This window comes from Passer montanus, unplaced genomic scaffold (genome assembly GCF_014805655.1).
Source record: "Passer montanus isolate IOZ18808 unplaced genomic scaffold, ASM1480565v1 scaffold106, whole genome shotgun sequence".
NCBI classification, from domain to species: domain Eukaryota; kingdom Metazoa; phylum Chordata; class Aves; order Passeriformes; family Passeridae; genus Passer; species Passer montanus.
Genome location: NW_024357170.1, coordinates 3,125,678 through 3,146,032, shown reverse-complemented (window position 1 = coordinate 3,146,032; position 20,355 = coordinate 3,125,678). Strand labels below are relative to the sequence as shown.

Genomic DNA, 20,355 nt, shown 5'->3' with positions numbered 1-20,355 from the left:
TTTAAGCGGAAGTAAACACCATTAAGTCAGGGAAACAAAGAAGACTCCAGTCTTCAGGGGGATCAGAAGGCAAAAACTTTTAATGAAAGTAGCGGGTCTTCTTATAATGTGACTCGCTAAGGTGAGACTTGATTGGTCTCAAAGTAAAAACCTCTCACACTACCAGTGAACTATGAATAGCACACTCTGGAGAACCATGTGTTACAGAAAGAGAGATAATAATGGTTTTAATGATTTCCTCTAAGATTCCCAGGCTCAGCCTGGGAGAAATTATCTCTGTTCTTTCTTCGACTGAACTGAGAATATCCACACTGAAGTAGCTAGTTTTTGAAAATGGATAAGCCTTTGTGTTACTTAGACATCCCTGTGTCTCTTATGACTCTTTCCACCACAGGCTGTTGAAACCTTTATTTTTTTTTCTCTTTGATTTGCCTGTTAAACAAGTATCCTGTTTATGGTCCCATATCTTCCTACCATGCCCTCCTATGGATGTCAAAAACCCTTACACAAAGAGCAGAAGCACAGAAACAGCACAAGTAAAGCCACCTGAACATGAGGCTCTGCAAGGCAGAGCAAAGCAACTTATTCACTCACTTCAGCAAGGCATTGTAGAGTTTCCTTCCAAACTTTTCTTTCACAGATTGTGCAGTGTCCCTAGGAAGATAAATAAATATATGTATAAAACAGGAGAATCCAGGACAAAGACACTGTAAAAAGAGATTCCTGCTGCTGGAAATTACACTGATATACTGATGGAACCTGGGACGCAGAGGCAGACAGAGGTCTGGTTCTCAAAGCTCTTTTCTCCAGCCAGCAGTTGTGTTAATGGATTCCAGCAGAGCTGAGGATTTAACCTGCACCTACAGATGAGTGCACTGGGAAAGCGAGGGACAGGCTTTTCTAGGGATTCCTTCCAGCCCTCTTTTCTGATTAGTAGACCACATGTCAGCTGTGAAAAAAAGAGCATATATATGACCCTAGGTACTGTAACATGATCATGAATAATGGACAGAGAGAGCTCCAGCTTCTCTTGACCTGGAAGAGAGATGCAAGATATAAGAATTAAACAAATAGAGATTTTCAAAGCAAGCTTCCCCCTTCACTTTCTGCCCTATTTCCAAACTCAGACTTTTGGAAACCAGTGTTAGACTAAAAGGTAGCTTATCTTAGTTTGCAGAACAAAAAACTTCCTGAAAAGCTCAGGCCAAATTTTAAGCCATTAATGAGGCCTGTGTCAGACAAATGTTATATTTTAGCTAAGGAAGAACTCCAGTGAACCCCTGTTCTGCATGCAAAAAGTCATTAATCTGCCTGTGGCACAAAGTTCTATTGTCAAAACAGCAAGTGTACTCTAAATTTGAGTAAATCTACTGTGAGTAAAGTTCTCCTTCACAGAACCTTTCCTGCCTTTCTGATTTCTAATTATACTTTAGGCTAAGATGAAACTTGTTAAGTGAAATCTTAAACTTTACCAAGCTGGGAATTCACATACCTGTTTTTAGGTGTTCTTTCCCAGCTCACATAAACACAAGAGTGGATAAGTCAATTTTGGGTGAGTTGTAAAGCAGCCAAATGTTAAGCCACACTGATGCAAACCCCAGCAGGATAGTTCCCACATGACTATACCTTCATAGATTGCCATGCACAATATCTAAAATTTAACCCAGATGGGATAGACTGCTTTTCCAGAAGCAGAGGAAAAGAAGGATTTTATACCCCAAGTCAGCCATCACATGCTGTATTCCTTTATAAGTGCCAATCTCTTCTTGTCTTTAATTTCTGTGGCACCCTGAGAATCATTGGATATTATTATGAAATACTGCTAGCAGGTGGGTTTACCCTGGAGTTCAGATTATGACCATGATAATGCTGCATACAGTGATGTAGAGGGTCTTGTGCTTTTCACAGAGAAGAACAGCTGAAAGCAGTCTTTTCCTATACAGAACCACACAGCAGCTAAAGTGAGGTGAAGGTTAATCCTCTTTCCTCCTGCTTTGCTCTTTTGTTTGAAAAGTTGCAAAATGAGTAGGGCTGTGACAATTTTCCTTTTATAACTGTAAGTTTAACTTCTTGGTTATGGCCACTGCTTGTTGTAATTGATATAGAAAACCACAGACAATTGTTATCAACTGCCAATCTGCTGGATCACACAATTTCATGCAATTTCCATATTTCTAAATAAAAGAAGATGTGTAATTAGCTTCTTTTCCCACAGAGAAGCTCACTGTGAAAAATGAGCAGGCAGTCTTTTTTTTGTGGGAGCTCTGTGGTACATCCAAAAGGAGTACCAGAAAGAGCCAGAAGACATTCAGAACTACGGATTTTCTAGAGCATTTGACTTTGTTGCTACAAAACAAGTACTACTCGCTAATAGAATAGCAACACAAGTTAACGAAAAATAACTATGGACAAAAAACACCCAAAACCTAAAAGAAGAAATATTTGACCTTATTTATCTTTCCATCTCTTTCATCCCTGAAATACATTCTAGTTACCCACAAACCTCCGTTGCAGCAAAAAGAAAGAACACTATTCTCCAGATGAGACTTTTGCATGAGTCCCCATCAGACTGTACCAGGGTGGGAATGGAAATTACCAGAGCTGCTTCCGGACTGCTTGTCCTTTCAAGGTTTCCACATTGAAATTGTTGGTTTTTGCTGGCATGATGAAGAACACGATAACTGTAACATCAGTCTTGTGAACCTATATGACAAGAAATTGAAAATTAAAAAATCTGATAGAGAGTATCACAGCCAACTTTAAGAATTAGTCACAGGAAATGCCAAATGCACTTTGGTTTTCCAGGAAGGCTCAGATTTGTAGCTCTTGCTACAAATGATGTTTTGTCAAATCAGAGATCAAGACAGAGATGTCACCCAGTTTCAATTTGGGCAATCAAATCCTCCTGAGCTCTCATGGTTTAGAGAACATGGCTTTGGCTGAGCACATAAACTGCAGAAAAACAAAAGTCCTACACACTTTCTCACCTGACACAAACTGTGCTGGCTCAAAGGAGTGAGTGTTTGGTTTACTAGCTGAGGTATGCCTAGGCATGATATGAAGGATTTCCTACTGCAGAGGGAGAACAACCATTTTCTACTTGAAACTCTGCAAAGAACCTGCCAGACACGCAAAAAGCCACCAGTAACTTCTTGCCCATCTCTCCCATCCAGCTATTATAAAGGCAGAAAGCACTTGCTGTAAATTCTGACCCTTTATTTCTAAGTGGTTTTGCTTGCTACTTTCTCCTGTGCATGAGCAAGGTTCAAAATACCAGTGCATTCATTGCTGCATGAATGAGGTTTTACTCCTCTCAGCACCTGTTTAATGAAAAGCTAAGGGCGAACTCTGCTCAGAGCTGTAAAAATTAAATTACTTTGAATTGCCTCCATTTCAAATTTTAGATACAAAGCCATTTCACTAGTGCCTTCTCTCACACTGACATAGAGGGAAATATATAGTATAAAATAACCTATAGGACTAATCTATCATGTTAATGTTAACTAATCATCTTCCCTTCCCTCTCTTCAAAGTGGGTTCCAAGTCCATTGTGCCATGATCCCAGTGTGCATTAACAATCTCTCTCAACATCCATATGTTATTTGCAAAATTTTAGTAAGGTTTTCAAGAAGCAGAAGATAATGTCTCTATAAAATAAAACAATTTCATGCAATGGCACATATTTTTTAGGTTCAGGCACAATACTGGGACTTGTTTAGGAAGTACCACCATTTCCAGATTTGTAATTAGTACAGATAGTCTGCTACTCCCAATGGAATTACCTCTTGAATTAATTACAGAGCAAGTGTTGTTAGAACAGCTAATCAGATGCTGGCATCCACACTGGAAGAATAATGCAATAAATTCAGGCTCAGCTTATGGGAGAAACAGCACTACACTGTTCTATAGAGCCTGGGAAAACTAGCCTCAGTTTCCTTTAATTTCCATTGGCCTTGTTTACCATGGATGTCATTAGGAAGAACTACTTCACAGAAAGGGTGATCAGGTGACCAGTGGAAAGGGCTGCCCAGCGAGGTGGTGGAGTCACTCTCCCTGGAAGTGTTCTATAAACAACTGCACATGGCTCTTAGTGACATGGTCTAATTGACAAATGAGTGATTGGCCAAAGGTTGGACTCAATGATCTCAGAAGTCTTTTTGAACCCTAAAGATTTTACGATTCTATGATATAAATCATTAGCTGCAGTAAGAGATTCCTGTAATAATTGCTCAGGCAATTCTTTCCCTCTTATCAAGTAAGACCTTCCACGTTACCAGCATTCACAGGTAACAGCCACATAAACGCCATTAAGTAGCTACCATCAGGTAGCTGATGTTGCACAGCACTGCCAAACAGCTGATTTCTGTTGTGGAAGAAATACTTCCATTCTGTGAGGTGATCTGTGTGAATGAAGGGATTAAGAATTTCCAGAAAATCCAGAGGCTCTAAATGGCATATTAATAAAAGGTGGTGGTAGAACAATTGTACTTATGGCTTTGAACATTAGTGACTCTCATCCCTGCTGACAGAGCAGCATCATAATTTTTATCCAGATTTTCCATACCATTCAACTGTTAAGAGTACAAAGGACAGAGTCTAGGACAACAGCTAATTGATCCTTGACAGATGATTGAAAACCAATTAGTACTATTAGCATTTTTTTCTGGGTTTTATTTTCAATATATTAGTATTTGGGACACAACTAGAGACATTTTCAATGCCCTCATTGTAGGTGGTAAGGGCTCTGCTCTGTGATTTTTAACATGACCTTGCTCCTATCTTCATTGAAGTACTCCATAAAGGCATTTAGAAACATTTCATCAATTGTGTAGCCAAGGAAACAGAACCACAGAGAACTGAGTGACTTCCTATTGCTTTGCACAACACCAACGTCACTGTGTGAACTTTTAATGCAACATTCCTATCCAATAGGGTAGCAGAGATTTAAAAGATCATAAACCAGTCCAATGAACTAAGCAATTTGCTTAAAAGGATGCTTTTAAAATGCAGCTTTAAAGGCTTACTTTCATTTCCATTATAATATGTAAGCCATCGGGGTAAACTCTAGAATACTATTTTCATTACTTCTCTCTAAAAACCAGGGAGGCAACCATGGATTAACTTCTTGAAATATGTAATCAATTATTTTCAATTATACAATCAATCTATCAATTAAAACTGTGTGAAATCATAATATATTCTGATGGTTCAGGAGGAGAACCCTATGAAAACTGTGAATATCCCCTAATTACTTTCCTCTAGACCAGAGTATTGAAAGGGAATTCTTGTGGGCGACTTCCACAGTATGGTCAGTTTGAGCATAAGCTCTATGCTTTTAACAGCTGTGTAAGCTTTCTTACCCTCAGCAAAAAGTTTAATCTTGATAAGGCTTCTAGAAACATATCAGCTCCTTTGTTGGAAAACTCATATCTCCCAGCAATGAAGAAAAATAAGGTCTTGTCAAGATCGAAGTCAAGGTGGCTGAAAGTAAGAAAACAGACAAAAACAAACTATTTCTTGAATACAATCAAATAAAACACACAACAGCCTTCTATTCTGATGGCTTATTATCTCCAGAGAAAAATGAAAGTGAGTCTTTTCTCCTGTACTTTAAATTGACTATCTTAATCTGACAAACTGTGTCTTGGGTAAATAACAAACAGATCAAGATCTGCTGTCTGATATCACAATCTGTTAAGTAGAGTCAGATCTGGTGTCTAAAATTCCCTTAGCTTCTGACTGAGAAATCCCAGACAGATATTTGAATAAGCTGGTTTCAACATTTCCACTCCTCTATGAAGTACTTGTTAGTTGTCCTGCTTTGGTTCTTGCTTTAAATAGTGTTGGACAAGCGCTGCTTATTTTTGAAAAGTAAAAGCATACCCATAGAAATGACCTCGAATGAACTCTTGGATCCTAGCCTTGTACATGGAATGCAAATTCTGAAACTCATGCATTGCTGAAAATTTCTTAATGTTCAAGCCATTTGGGGTGACAACATCTGGAAAAGCAGAGAAAAGGCAGAGGTAGACATCTTCAGAGTCAGAGAAATCTTTAAGGAAAGAACCAACATGTCTCTCAGGTTTATGTGAACAGGTTATATCTTTATGTTAGTCAGGAGGAGGGCACAGCACTGCCTCCACAAAGCTCTTGCACATGGCTCCCCACTGCCTGCAGCATCAAAGCAGCCTTCACCTGTCCTCAGCACTGGGTAGACCCTGTCCTTCTGTCCTGTCAAGACCCCCGTAATGTCTCCATTGAGCCATACATTTGTTGTGCAACTTGCCCTTTACCTCTTGATCCTTGATATCATCATTGCTGGCATTATCACTACAGATTGAGAGCCCTTGGAAGCAGAAATTGTGCTATGCCCTTGTTTACTGCATAGCACAAGAGATATCCATTTTATCAAAACTTCTGAGGATTTATCAAAAAAAGGAGCATATAAGAAACCTTTATAAAACAGCCTCTTTACAGTAATCAGTTGCATTTCCCCTAAAAACATCTACGAAATAGTACACTTTACATTTTTACTGCTGCTCTCCTCCAAGATTCTAAAGGATCTTAAAATTAAAATTTGTTCATTTCCAGCATTTTAAAGGTAGAGTTTTAGGATATACACAGAGGACAGGCACTGAAATTCAGTCACTCTTAGCCCTCCTGGTAGATTGCAGCAGTTATTCAAAGGCTTGCCCTAAATCCAGTCCAAGTAAATTGAAAGAATGCCATTTTATGTCCTTTGAGCTGGGTTATGAATGGAAATGAAAGGGAAGGCCAGTTCCTCAGCAGATGTATTTCATGACAAACACAACTGACTGAAACAGACCCATATTAATTTATGATACTTGCCTGACATTATGCAAATGTCACAGCCATTTTTAATTATTTCCTTGAAAATTACAGTCTGTTTCAGCAATATATGTATTTCCCTGGCATGTAAGTGATCTCTGGTTAAACTTTCACCTGTAAAATGTCCTGAAACACTCTAGGTTAAACTACAACAGATAAAAAATAACCTTCAGTAGTACCCATGAAATAGCAAAAGTCTTGATGGATCTGTTTCTGGAATAACACTTTTGAAACTAAAGACCAGGAAATCTTGTTGGGTGCTTAAGATTTGGTTTTCAATGACTAAACAGTCTTGGTGAACTTGGGGAGAAAACTTGTGCTTTTACCTCCTCCTGCCCAGCCCTGAAGAATTCTCTGAACAAAGACATCTGTGGGGAGGTAACAGAGCAGAAACATCCTCCATTGTCTTTATTAACACTTGCTCCATTTCTTGCTCTATGTGGGAGAACTGTTTCATTCAGGACACAGCTTTGAGACTCCAACCATTCAGTCTTCCCAATACAGGAACAATCCCTTCCCCAGGTATTTCTGGCCAGCTTCCTTCCACACTCACATTCATTTATCAGGGAGTTCTGGAGAGTCCTACCCACCATCAGCAGCCTGTATATAATCTACTCTCACGTCCTTTGGTTTAACTGTAGCTTCATTTATCCTTTCATGACGACTGGGGCTCAATCCATCTCTTGTTTAAGGCTTTGAGATGCATGACAGACATGGTGGCCCAAAGAACTTAGTTCACTATTTCTGCTCAACACACAGGAATATTTTGAACATGTGTGAGTGATGAAAGAAAGCTTGGCCCCATGCTGTTTTTTTTTGTTTGTTTGTTTTGTTTGCTTTTGTTGCTGTTGTTATTGTTTAAGGAAATAACAGTATTTTTGCTTGAAAAATTGCCCCAAGTAGGTCAAATCAGAATGTTTTGCCTTCTGTATTTATAGGAAAGAACCTGGCATTAATTTAAGTAATATTAAAACAGAATTAAATTTTCTCTTGATAGATCACTAACATTTAGAGCTGACTTTCACTTTTTTCAGAGTTTCCATCTCTGATTTTGATCAAATACATACAGATAGGAAGCCTAGACCTAGAACTCAATTGATACCTGAATCTCTTGGAATTTTGATTCAGTCTTCTCTACTGCTAATGAGAAATATGTTCCATATCTGAGTGAAAACATTAGAAATCCCATAATACCAGTTTTCAAATCACAAGAATATAACTTATGATCACTGACAAAACCCTGCTGGATACATCAAAGATATTCAAGCTTTTGACAAATATGGTTTGATAAATTGTTGATCATATAACAACTGCAGCAAGTGGGATCAGTATAATGCAAACAGTCATTCTGCCAGGTTTAGACTGGCAAATTGGCCTTTGTCCTGCTGCAAAAGTTCTCTATGCAATCAGGTTTATTAAATTTTAAAAGGACTTCTCCAAGAGATTTATAATTTAAATTATAATCCAAGTTTGATTTTAAAGAGGAGTAGCAGAGACAGCTCAAATTAGCACACTTCTGAGTTATTTTTAGCTAACAATTTATTTGAAAAAAATTTGTCTCAATAAATGCAAATAAAATTTAATTGTGCCAATTCAGCATCCTCCTTTTAAAGGTTTATTTTTAAAGTGGACAGAGAAATGCACACACGCTTTCAGTTTTCATGTTCCTTTGCAGAATTCAAGCTCTATGACCTACTGAAGGATTGCTGGGCTTTCCAAAAAATCAATGTCTATGCAGATTTCACAACTTCAAAGAGAATAAATAGTGTGAGAACCGGTTCCTGCACAGTTTATTTGTGGTCTTGGATTCAGAGAAACTATTAAAGTACTTATTTCCATCAGAACATACTTTCCACTTAGAGTCATCTCTTAGGATTTGGGGTGACAATTTCTACTGAAATTCTTTCTAGCTGTGTCAATATGAAGCATGACATGTGTCATTAGTTTTTTAACCCAAACATTAAGTATATTTACTTGGTTTCTTCAAAGTTGCAAGAATAATCACAAAAAGCTCAGGCCTGTGAATCTCTGTGCATGGAATTCTCTTCAGCTTCAACTGATGTTTTATCTGTGAGCAGTCTAGAGATTTTCTTCCCTGGATTAAACTGGATTCAGACTAATTTCAGTCTCCTAAAATCCCAAAACACAGACTATGATTTTCAGTGGTAGCTGTGGTAGGAAGAAGCCCCATGCCTATATAAAAAAAGCTTCAAAAGTCTGATTTTCAGAGTGCTCTGCACTTTGTAAAAATGAAGACCTTTCAGAGATACCCTAGTTTAAATGACTGAACTTCAGTGACTTTTAAGACATGGCTTTCGTGCTTAAAATAAAATTAAAAAGATAATCTAAGACCACCATCCTATTGACAGCTAGTCAGGAATGAGGCAAAGAATCCCATGAACAGCTCTTTTGTTTGGGTTCAGGAACCACAATGTGGCTTCAAGTATTGAAGTTAACCAGGATAACAATCCCAAACTATAATCAGCACTGCAAATCAACCAATAACTCTACAAAGAGTAAGCAAAAAGTCCCCCAAATAAACAAACAAACAAGCAAAAAACCCTAACCAAAGATCAAAAACAAAACAAAAACCCAAGCCCAAACAAAAACAATAATTTGAGCACTGTTTTATTTAAAATAACCAAGATACCAACACACCTGCTAAATAGTCTCCAAAACTGTTGTGCAGTTTTTCCCTCATGCTGCTTACCTGCAGATGGAGTATTGGGGTTTATCCCTATCAAGCACTGAGATGATTTAAAGAGAAATGTGATGACACATCAAACTGGGATCATGACCTTACTCAAAATCAATGCATGGAACAGTTCAAGGTTTCTAAGCTTCATATTTCATGAGAGTAATATCAAGGGGAAAACCAGACAAATTATTGGGCACAGAATAATTTTTCAAACTCTACTCATTGTCCTAATAGAAGATATTTTATCTATATTAAGCTTACCATGGTTCAGTTCTGAAAGCATGGAAACCCTGCCACAGACAAAATTCCTGAAGTTGAGGAGTCCTGGCAAAAAATATCCTAACATCCATGGAAAATTGGTTAATCCCAATTAACCAAGTAACATAGCCAGACACGCCTGTGCATGTGCTCTCTCTCTTCATGCTTGCATACCTGCCTCTATAATGTTCATTCAGTCTAAGGAAATGAGGGCATTCTAAGGAAATAACGGTTAAAAAAAAATTCAGGTCTTACCAGGGCTTTTTTTAAGCATATGTTCTGCTTCTGTGGCCGTGATCTGGGAGACTGTAGTGAACACATGGGCACAATGCACAGATGCCCGCTCCATACAGTACCGATGGTAAATCTGTCTCTCTCCAGCCTCCTTGTCAATGTCAAACTGTTAAATAACAAAACCAACAAAAAAGACACCTGTGTGACATGACCAACAAACTGTCTCCCTCAGGGAAGGTTTCTCCTGCTAGGCTCCTTTTCCCTAGGGAATGAGGACCCTGTGATTATGCTACTGTTTGTCATTCTGGTGTTTGAACTATTTTATCTACTTCAAGGAGTTTGAAGGAGCAAGAGAGCTCTCAGATCCTGCTTGTTCCTCAAAGAATGGCAGCTCTGCCATGGAAGGAAATCTAGATTAATGATCCCATGAAAGGTAAGGATCTGTGGAATTTGGCCTGCTGGCTGGCAGTGTATCATGTTGCAGCTTCCACGGGCTTGTTGGAAAATGGGAGAGCAGGGAGGTTGATGGTAGCTGAAGGGAAGAGAAGAAAAACGGAATGGGGATGAGGACAGATCCTGGGGACTTGGCAGAATGGTGGGAATCACAGGTAAGCAAGACAGAAGTGGAGAGGCAGGATATAAAGACTCAGTCACAAATCCCAAGGGAAAAAGAAAACAGAAATAAGATATTTTCTGACACTCAGATATTCTTCCTCCAGCTCTGCCACTGTTACTTGTGGCTTCTTACATTTCAGTTTGAACTCCCTTAATATTTAGAGGCAGATGCAAGTTAAACTGCTAGATAAGACATTCCAAACACCCAAGTATTTCTAAATCACCTTTAAATCTTTCAGCTACCTTTTTGTTAACTGAGCTTATATTATCCTGATGCAAAGAAAATGCACAATTCCCTTGAGTCCACGCTTAAAGGTTCAAATGTTCACTAACAGCATCCACTGCAAAATCGCTACAACATAGTCTAAAAAAGGTGTCAATGCTTTCAATTAAATCACAATCCTCTTAGTCTTCCATGATGTTTCACTTCTAGAAACAGAAGTCTTGAGCCCTTAAGGTCAACAGCATGGGCACCCAGTGGCCTGTGTGTTTCATGGAGGGTGACAACAACTCCCAGTGAGCTCTGTTGTGATCGCTGCCTAATGCTGGCTGCACAGTGTGATTTTGATTGCATTTGACTTTATAACTTCATTGACCATAATAGATTTAACCCTATCACAGGCAGGGCAGACAGCACTTTCTATAGTTAGGACTGTGTGACTTCTGCCATGGCCAGCTGCTTTTAGCACTTCAGAACTTGGACAGAACTAAAGCTATTTAGATTGTAACCTATACTGCAAAGCTTAATGCTGGTACAGAACATACTGTGAGAAAGTTGATGCAATGTGAACCATTACAGGGAACTACCGTGAAAAAAAAAAACTTCTTATTTTTACTTAGATAGGTGTAGACACAGACGTAGATATAGATATCTTATAACTGCTTTGCTGACAAAGTTAATTGCTTTTATCTGCTTTAATTCTGCAGCAGTGCTACACTACTAGTGGGAAAGTGACTTCTGCTGCGTTAGTTGAAAGTGCCAATATAACCGCCCTAGTGCAACCAAAAAAAAAAAGGACTCCTGAAAAATCTCAGCTGAAAACATCCAAAGAAACTACATGCTTTATTCTGGTATTGATGATCCTCTATGTCAAGTGCTTTTCTACATTTGCCAAATACAATTTACCACATATTATGACACCATTTCTCAGTTTTATCCTCATATATCATCTTTTCCACATTCCCCATGAGAATTTTAGAGCATGAAATACAAAGGATGATATTTTCTCTAGAACATTGAGCACAAACAAGAGAAAAATAAAGGGGAATTCATTTGGCTCCTTATAGTGCCACAGGTCTTAGCCTCATCCTTGGCTTACACTAAACCGATTCACAAGCAGGTCTTAACTGCATATTTGATTGCTTAAACATTCAGTGCAAAAAAAGATACAAAATGGGACAGTTCTTTAGCATGCTAGACAAACACATGAATGGGATAGGCACAACTACACAGTCAGGACCATGCAAGTCTTTTCAAACACATCTGGCTTTCTATTAAAAATACTTTTGAAATCGCTAGCAAATAAATAGCTGGTCAAACTTCAAAGGTCTTTTGCTCTCTTTTCCCTTTCTCAGCAATAATGGGTTTTAATTACAAAATGTGATTAGAAATTAAATTTGGGACATGCTCACCAACTATTGATATACACTCCCTGTAACGCTGCTGGGACAAGGTCCATAAAAAGATTGTTAAGCACTGTGACTTATTTCTAGTTAACTCATTTCTTTGGTTGTATGAAAAGACTTTACATATTTAACACATATCAGTGGTTCTTTCTTCATTGCTATTCATTTTTCCATCTTTTATAATTGGAAAAAATTTTATTTTGCATATGCTTGTGGGGCTTTTGGCATGTTTTTGCAAAGGTACACAATTTCACATCTATTAGGAAGTACAAACAGAGGTCACGGGGTTCTCACATTTCATTTGCTCTCACTCTTCAGCAGCTTCCAGCACCAATCAGTAAAGCAAGACCTTGACTTTTGACCTCAGTGTGGAGTAAGAACTGTGTACTTCTGAGCAGGCTAGACAAGCGACTTCAGAAAAGAGCCTTAGCCAAGTTGAAGGGCAGGTTAAATGAAAATTAGTTGATGAGACAGTGCAGGTGACAAATTTAACCCACCTAGTCCTGTGCAAAGACAGCTGAGCCTGCTCTGACAATCTCTAGAGTTAGAGGCACTGTGGGGCATGGGACAATATGCTGAAGCCGGACACCAGGGCAGCTCCTCACCCCCAACCCAATGTTCCTGCTCAACACTGAGCCCTGCTCTCTTGTCCACCCCAGCTCAGGCACCTGTGAACTCTGTTCCATATCCTTTGTGTTCAGCCAGAGCAAAGCGAGATTTCCGTCAAGTGCGTCACATCTGCTTTTGTTTGTTTGCTGTTATCAGCAAATGGGAACACTAGCTAAGCCACAGATCACAGCTGCATCAACAGAAAAAAAAAATCTAAGTCAGATGAACTGTTTACAGAACCCTTTAGTGTAGAATAGGCTCTTAAGGTCCTTTAGTCCAACCATTTCAGTGATATTTAAAGACCAACAACTTCAATATCCACTTCCCTGTAAATTTATTGGAGGGTCCTCTCCTTCCCTGACCAGTAGAAACCAAGCAGATTATTAGAATTTACAAGAAAGCAAGGATTAGAAGGGGAAATTATTACTTTATAAGGCCACTCTAATTTCAAAGCAAAAGAGGAAGATGTTCCACAGGTGCAATGCTTTGGAGTAAAATTTGCATTTGCTGCAGTGCAATTCTGAGGGAAAATTTTGGTTCATTTCTGTGGATCCATGTAATGAGCATAACATCTCACTGATCTCTTAAAATTCAACATGTTAGGGGACACAGCAGGTAATCACTGACCCTCCCAGCATGACATTCTGAACTCTGAATGAAAAATAAGAGAATATTAAGCAGTTATGTTTCTTCTGGAAACAGTCACTGAAGTAGTAAATCCAAATCAGCCATTCCTACTTCAAAATTATAAAGATGAATTGCAAAGTATTTCCAAAACACAAGAATCATTAGAGAGTGGAAAAGGAGGGCAGGACTATGTTAGCCATCTAAATTCTTGTCTGAAAGACAAATTATTTGTCACAGTCCACTAAGAATCTCTAGGTACTGATATTAGACTATGCTCTCCTAATGACAAAAAAAAATGATGGTGAAAACCAACAGAAGTTAAACCAATACAAATTCAAACTGCAATTAATATATATAATTTTCTTAAATAAAATATTACGACAACTTGGCAGAAATAACACAGACTACTCTCACCATTTAAACCTTACCTCAAGAATGGATAATATCACTGTAAATATTTTGTAATTCAAATAAAAGGTACAGGTTTAATGCTTGATGATTTTAAACAGAAAATGAAATAATCTTTCTTTGTCTTTTAAAAGAGTGGTACAGTCAAGTTCAAAGTGATTCTGCAGGACCAAGGAACAGTCAGAGACGGTTTGAAGTTCAAATTCCTTACTGACCAAAAGACAGAATGGAAACATTTTTGCTTCCAGTATAATCTCACTAGCTGCTGCTGTCTGAATTAGGTAAGAACCACTCCCTTAAAATCCAGTTTACATCAAATTTACCTCCAATTGACTGTTGCCTTGTGTAAAGAGAACTTTCATTCTCGTAAAGCTCTGCCAGGCCAAAAGATAATGAAATTTACACTTCCTGGCTTAAATCAGATTTCCATCAGCTGCCCTGGTGACAAAGTGGATTAGCTTTGTGGAACAGTGGGATCAGTGACAAACTGGACAGTACAGCACTAAGTGGAGTGAGATATTGTCAACAAAAAAGCTCTTGACTATTCATTTCCATTGGGATTTTTAGTACTTTTCCTTTTAGACTTCTTGGGACAGGATTTTCCACCACTTTGCAAAGGGGATTCATCTGCACATGCATGAGCTGAATGAAAATACTTCAAGTTCTAAACAGAAGTGTTACACATCAGCAGGGCAACCTGCTGGAAAAAGGAAAAAGACAATGAAAACTATAACTAACCTTTTTTCCTTCTCCTTTTCCCATTAAACTCAAAGTGGGTTTTTTTAGTAAGAAGCATCAGAGGCTGAACCACACAAACTTCTCCATGATGCCAAGCCAGTGGTCCCAAAAATAATTTCAGATGATGACCTCTCAGATGAAATTCCAGGTTAAATCATTTCCCAAAATGATCTGTATATTCACCTAGGAACTTGTTTGGATCATCAGTGTCTCAGTCAATTTATGAAAGGTGCTGGTCTATTTAAAACTCTAGAGGCATGAAAGGATACAAAAAAATCCCCACACAAAACAAATAAAAAAACTTAATCAGTCCCCTTAAACAATGGGGAAAAATAACATTCTCAATCTTCAGCTGAGAAGCCAATTCCTCCTGAAGAGAAAAAGGCTCCACAGCCGCGGAGATTTTTTTGCAGAAATTCCTACCTTTTAGCAATTGTGGTTCAGTTCATCTTGGCAACAAACATACCCTCACACACAAATGTAAAAGTTACACTGGACATAGAGACATGGGAAAATGCCCTGTTGGTTGGACTATTCAGACATGCAAAAGTTCTTAAACTTCTTTTGGGAATTAAACTCATAAAAAAACCTGCTTAATATTGAAATTAGGAAGTGTTGAGTTTGGAAGAGTTCAAGTAACCCATAGATTTAGTGAGCAGTCCCTGGCCCAGTCATCTACCCAGGGTTCTTCAATTAATTAAAAGTAAATAAAAATAAAGACACTGCCAGTTATTGTACATGCCACCCCAGTTTGTTCTTTACATTTCCCTCCCTTCCTTTCTCCAGGATGAGAGTGAATTAAATGTGAATCTAGGTACTAAAATATGCACTAAATAGTAACATGACAGTGTTACTTCTAGTGGCCACTGTGCTCCTGAGCACCTGCTAAGAGTTTAACACCCAGGTTCTCACTGGAGCAAGAGGCAGATAAATTCCAGCCAGCCAAGATGAACTGAGTTAAAACTGTAAGAATATAAGAATTGTATAAGCTCAAACCTTAACCACAGAATCATTAAAGCTGGAAAAGACCTCCAAGATCACTGAGTCCAACCTTTGACCAATCACCACCTGGTAAATTAAAGCAAAGCCCTGACTGCCATGTCCAGTTCTTAATCTGTATTGCTGCCTAAGAACCAGGATCCCATCTCTGACTGAGGCAAAGAACAGATGGCTCAGGAAGTGGTCAGGACTCACACAACTTTACAGTCTTACATCCATAATGCACCTTCCCATCTTCCAGCTATCCACAGCTCTCCTCTACTAGGCTGACGGGGTTTGCAACCCCCCCAGAAAATATCGTCTTACAGATTACAGGCTGACACGTGCCCTCAGCTCGTGGAACAGGGAGTTTTGGTAGCCTACAGCTCAGTATTCTACTGATCTTGCATCTTCTAGCCCTGCTTATCTATGGGGATGGCTTGACAGTGCAGTGGGAGAGTCCTGCACTGTGTGGGCAGTGCAGAACTGTCTACCAGGCATCCTAACTCAGCATTTTGTGGAGTGTGTTGAGGAACAAAGACATGAGGTTTCCTCTTTTCTCTGTATGAGCTGTACATGCCTGATTGCATCAGGCACAATAAGGCCATGCACTTTCGTTCTGTGCTGCAGCCATTTTTCTGTGACATCTGGCACAACACATCCTGGCAGCTGCATCCTTCCCTGTTGCCATGATATTTTATGAAAAATCCTTTTGCCAGGAATTTCTCCTGAGAAGCAGAGGAGCCTCAGGAAAGAAATGTAAACAATAACTATCTGCTGCTGTGGAATGCAACAGGTGCATCTTCCATTGGTCCATGTGGATTGTTTTCAATTGATGACCAGTCACAGCCACCTGTGTCGAGGCTGTGAGCAGTCACAAGATTTTGTTATTCCATTCCTGTCCTTTCCAGCCTTCTGATGGATCCTCTCTATTCTTTTCAGTATACTTTTAGTATATCATTAATATGGTATGGTATAGTATAATATGGTATGATATGAAAATGAGGAAGAGGAGGAAGAGGAAGAGAAAGGGGAAGGGGAAGGGGAAGGGGAAGGGGAAGAAAAGGAAAAGGAAAGGGAAAAGGAAAAGGAAAAATAAAAGGAAAAGAGGGAAAGGAAGAGGAAGAGGAAAAGGAAAAGGAACCTTCTGAAACATGCAGTCAAGATTCTCATCTCTTCCCTTGTCCTGGCACCCTCAAACACAACCATATGTTCCCCCATCTCAGCTGCTGCCTGTGCTCTAGCTGTGAAACACTGGTCAAACGTGAGAACTTAATCATACTTCAAAGGAAAGCATTTATGCAATAGCACTGAAACAGGAAATCCAGTTATTTTTGGGGTGGGATGGGATGAAATGCTCTAAAAAAATATTGCTTCCTCCAAAGATTAAACATTAGGACGTCCTAAAGAATCTCCTTCACAAAGAAAATTGCTTGCTTGACCTAAATAATTTGCTGCTAGAAGGCAACAACACGAATATGTCTGAAGATCTAGCTGTTACTTTATTAGGGTATTCGAGATCAAGCTCTTATGTCTTAACTGACTTTTGGGCCAAGGTGATCTTTTCACAACCAAAGAAGCCCTCACTAAGATAGTTAACTTTTCTTTCTCCAGGAAGAGTTTTAGCATCCTATAGAAATATTAAACAATCGTATAATAGCTTGACATAATTTCCTCTATTAGTACCTTTAAATGTCAACCCACAGAGGTTGTAAAGCATTATGGCCTAGAAATTTCCTTCCCTTAAATATTATTTACAGCCATTTTGAATTATATTTGAAATTGATACATTTCATTCCACATATTCTTAGAATAAAATCTGAATAGACATTTCTGTATTCGTGACAGAGTTGATGGTTACCAATGGGATTTGTGAGGCTTTGCAAGATGGCCAGTGCTTTCACACATAAAGGTGTTCATGTCATGTGTGGACAGAAAAAATTATATTAATACTGTGGCTAGTTTATAAATATATTAAAGTCTGCAGCTTTAGTCACATGTGAGATTGTCAGATTACCTTTGAGTACACAGAGAAGGGTGAGGTCCCCAAAAGTATTCATGAAGAGAAAAAAAACCCAGTTGCTTTGAGAAAAAAAAGACTACTTTCCAGACTGCTTGCAGCTCACTCAATTAACCAGAATCAAAACAAACCATTCTATATTATACACACAAAGAGATTATGAGCAAGCAGGAGTGTCCACACTTCTACACAGCAGGACTGTGATGTTCAGGCTGCCTTATTAATGCACCTAACAACCATAACTAACTTAGGAGTGTAGGAGAGATGATTTACAAGGGCTTGGAGTGAGAAGGGAGAATGGCTTCAGAATGACAGAGTGCAGGTTTAGATTGGATATGAGGAAGAAATTCTTCCCTGTGAGGGTGGTGAGGCCCTGGCACAGGTTGCCCAGAGAAGCTGTGGCTGCCCCATCCCTGTCCAGTGTCCAGCCCCTGGTCCAGGTTGGATGGGGCTTGAAGCAACCTGAGATAGTGAAAGGTGTCCCTGTCCATGCCAGGGGTCAGGATGAGATGATGTTTCAAAAAAAAAACCCAAACCATTCCATGATTCTCTGTTTCCAAGTCAGGCCAGCAGCACACAACTGCTTAGGCCTTGTCTTTGGGAGACACAGCTCCCCAACATGTCAAGCTTCAAACATCCAACTGAAAATTACCAACTATGCAATTTTCTTCACTGATTTTAGCCAAGGAAGTGCATGAACAATGTGGTTCTTTTATGTACCTCTACCTTTACTAAGTGCTGGAATGGAAAAACCTCTTGAATTCAGGTTTGTCTGTGACCATATGAGAAATCCCAGATCAGGCAAAGTACCCCAATGAGGGCAGTGCTAAAAACATTTGAGTCCTTGAAATATTGGTTTGTGTTGTGCTTTGAGTGGACAGAGAACAGTGAATATCAAAACCAACAGACAGTATACACACATTCCAAGAAACACATGTGAGTCTTTTGTACTCAGAAAGTACTTCCTACATTTGCCAGTTACAAATTAGGCCTAACCTGAAATGCTTGAATTAGGACTCACTCAGGTTTGTAAAAATTAAGAAGCAGGCTGTGGGGAAAAAACCTCAAAACAACCATGACCCACTGCAATTCTGGGGTGTTTTTCACAAGAGGAGGGCTATTGGTTATTTTTTCTACTGTGTTACATTAAGAAAGAGGCTGCACCTGAAGGGTCAGATGCTGGCTAGAGCCAAATAGGTTTTACTAGTTTCCACTGAGCTTTCAGACCTGTCAGATGAGACAAGCACACTCATGCCTAGACTTCATGTTCTTACAAATACCATTTCTCATGCTCTGGAACCAACAACCAGTTATGGGTCAGTCATAAACAATCACACAAGACAGAAAATACAATAAATTGTGTAACACCATAAACAGAAAGGGAGCCAGGAGATGATTAGCTAAAAAAAAAGAATAATAATAAACCAGAGAAGAATGCGAAAAATGTCTCTTACCTGGTCCAGATTGTTGTAAAAGTCAATACTGGCTGCACACAAGTATCTCCCAAGCAGAGTCGCATGGGTAGTAAAAATTGTGGCAACGGGAAGTTTTTGTGATCGCGACAGGATTAAACCCACTCCTGCTTGCCACTCATGGAAGTGGGCAATTATATTGGGCTTGTCATCAAACTGACAGGAAAGCTGAAAATAGAAAGAAATACATAAAACATACATTATCCTGTCCATCATCCCAGCCCCAGAGAACTTTTTTTTTTTTGGTGAAGCCTTTTGTATGCTTGCTTTCCTTCTTGTGACAAAACAGTACAATTTTAAGAGGATATGTGCCTTGATTTTCATCAGCCCTAGTCCTCAGCCCAAGAAAAACGTATGCCTCTCTAGCACCTCAGAACAGACCCCTTTCTAGAGTGTCAGAGGACTCTGGCAAGCACAGTCACTCAGACTCCACGCTGGGCAGCCCCACTGCCTTTCTTCTTGAAAAATACAGTTGAATGACCACTAAACATTTACGTTTTAAATAAAAATTTGATTTACATTAAGATCAACTTCCTAAAAATTTTGGTTTTCAAACTGGAGAATAGGGACCACATCCCAAGGTGGTTTTGGTCTGCAAATTTCTAGAATTAAAAACTGTACCTCTTTCAAAAACCAGGCTGTTAATGATCCAAAAATCACAGCATCGTTGGCTTCTCGGTCATGAAAAGGGATCCCTATGTTGCTGACTTCCCAAAATTCACCTTTCCACTTGTCCAGGTTCCAAGCTGCTGATCCTATATCAAACAGTAAGACATAAGGGCTGCCCTCTATCAGCCATCTTCCAAAAAAGACCTATGGGAAAGAGGAAGGGAAAAGAAGGATAGAAAGAAAATGTTAAAGTGAATGCAAAGGCCAGTTAGCACAACAATCTTCATCCATCAAATCTGAAGTGTTTCACACAAAGAATGTGTATTCACAGTCCTACAAGCCAGGACTTGCAGTTTTCTTTGCAAAATACATGGAGTAATACTGAAGCAAAGGAAACTATAATATTGAGGAACATTTTATTTTTAAGTCTTTCATTTTAGATTTTCATTGCAATAGTAACTTCTTTTCCATCAAAGAAAAAAAAAGGTTAGGAAGACCGCACTTGCTTGAATAATGAGGTCTTCTTATTGAAGTATCTATGCCAGTTCTGTTCTTATTTTAAAATTATTATTTTCTTTCATTCATTGTCTACAGTCTTTTGCTGTCTATGCTAG

At 39.0% G+C, this 20,355-nt stretch overlaps 1 protein-coding gene across 3 annotated transcripts in view; it reads right to left on the bottom strand.

Annotated features, from left to right (window-relative positions):
• GYS2 (glycogen synthase 2) overlaps positions 1-20,355 on the bottom strand; it is a 44,503-nt gene that overhangs the window by 12,849 nt on the left and 11,299 nt on the right. For all 3 annotated transcript variants that reach the window (XM_039721094.1, XM_039721112.1, XM_039721102.1), the window contains 7 exons: positions 19,754-19,945; positions 19,115-19,300; positions 10,061-10,205; positions 5,884-6,001; positions 5,361-5,481; positions 2,597-2,703; positions 595-654 (listed from right to left, as the gene is read on the bottom strand). In XM_039721094.1, coding sequence (XP_039577028.1) covers positions 595-654; positions 2,597-2,703; positions 5,361-5,481; positions 5,884-6,001; positions 10,061-10,205; positions 19,115-19,300; positions 19,754-19,945 — 929 coding nt within the window. The remainder of the gene's footprint in view (positions 1-594; positions 655-2,596; positions 2,704-5,360; positions 5,482-5,883; positions 6,002-10,060; positions 10,206-19,114; positions 19,301-19,753; positions 19,946-20,355) is intronic.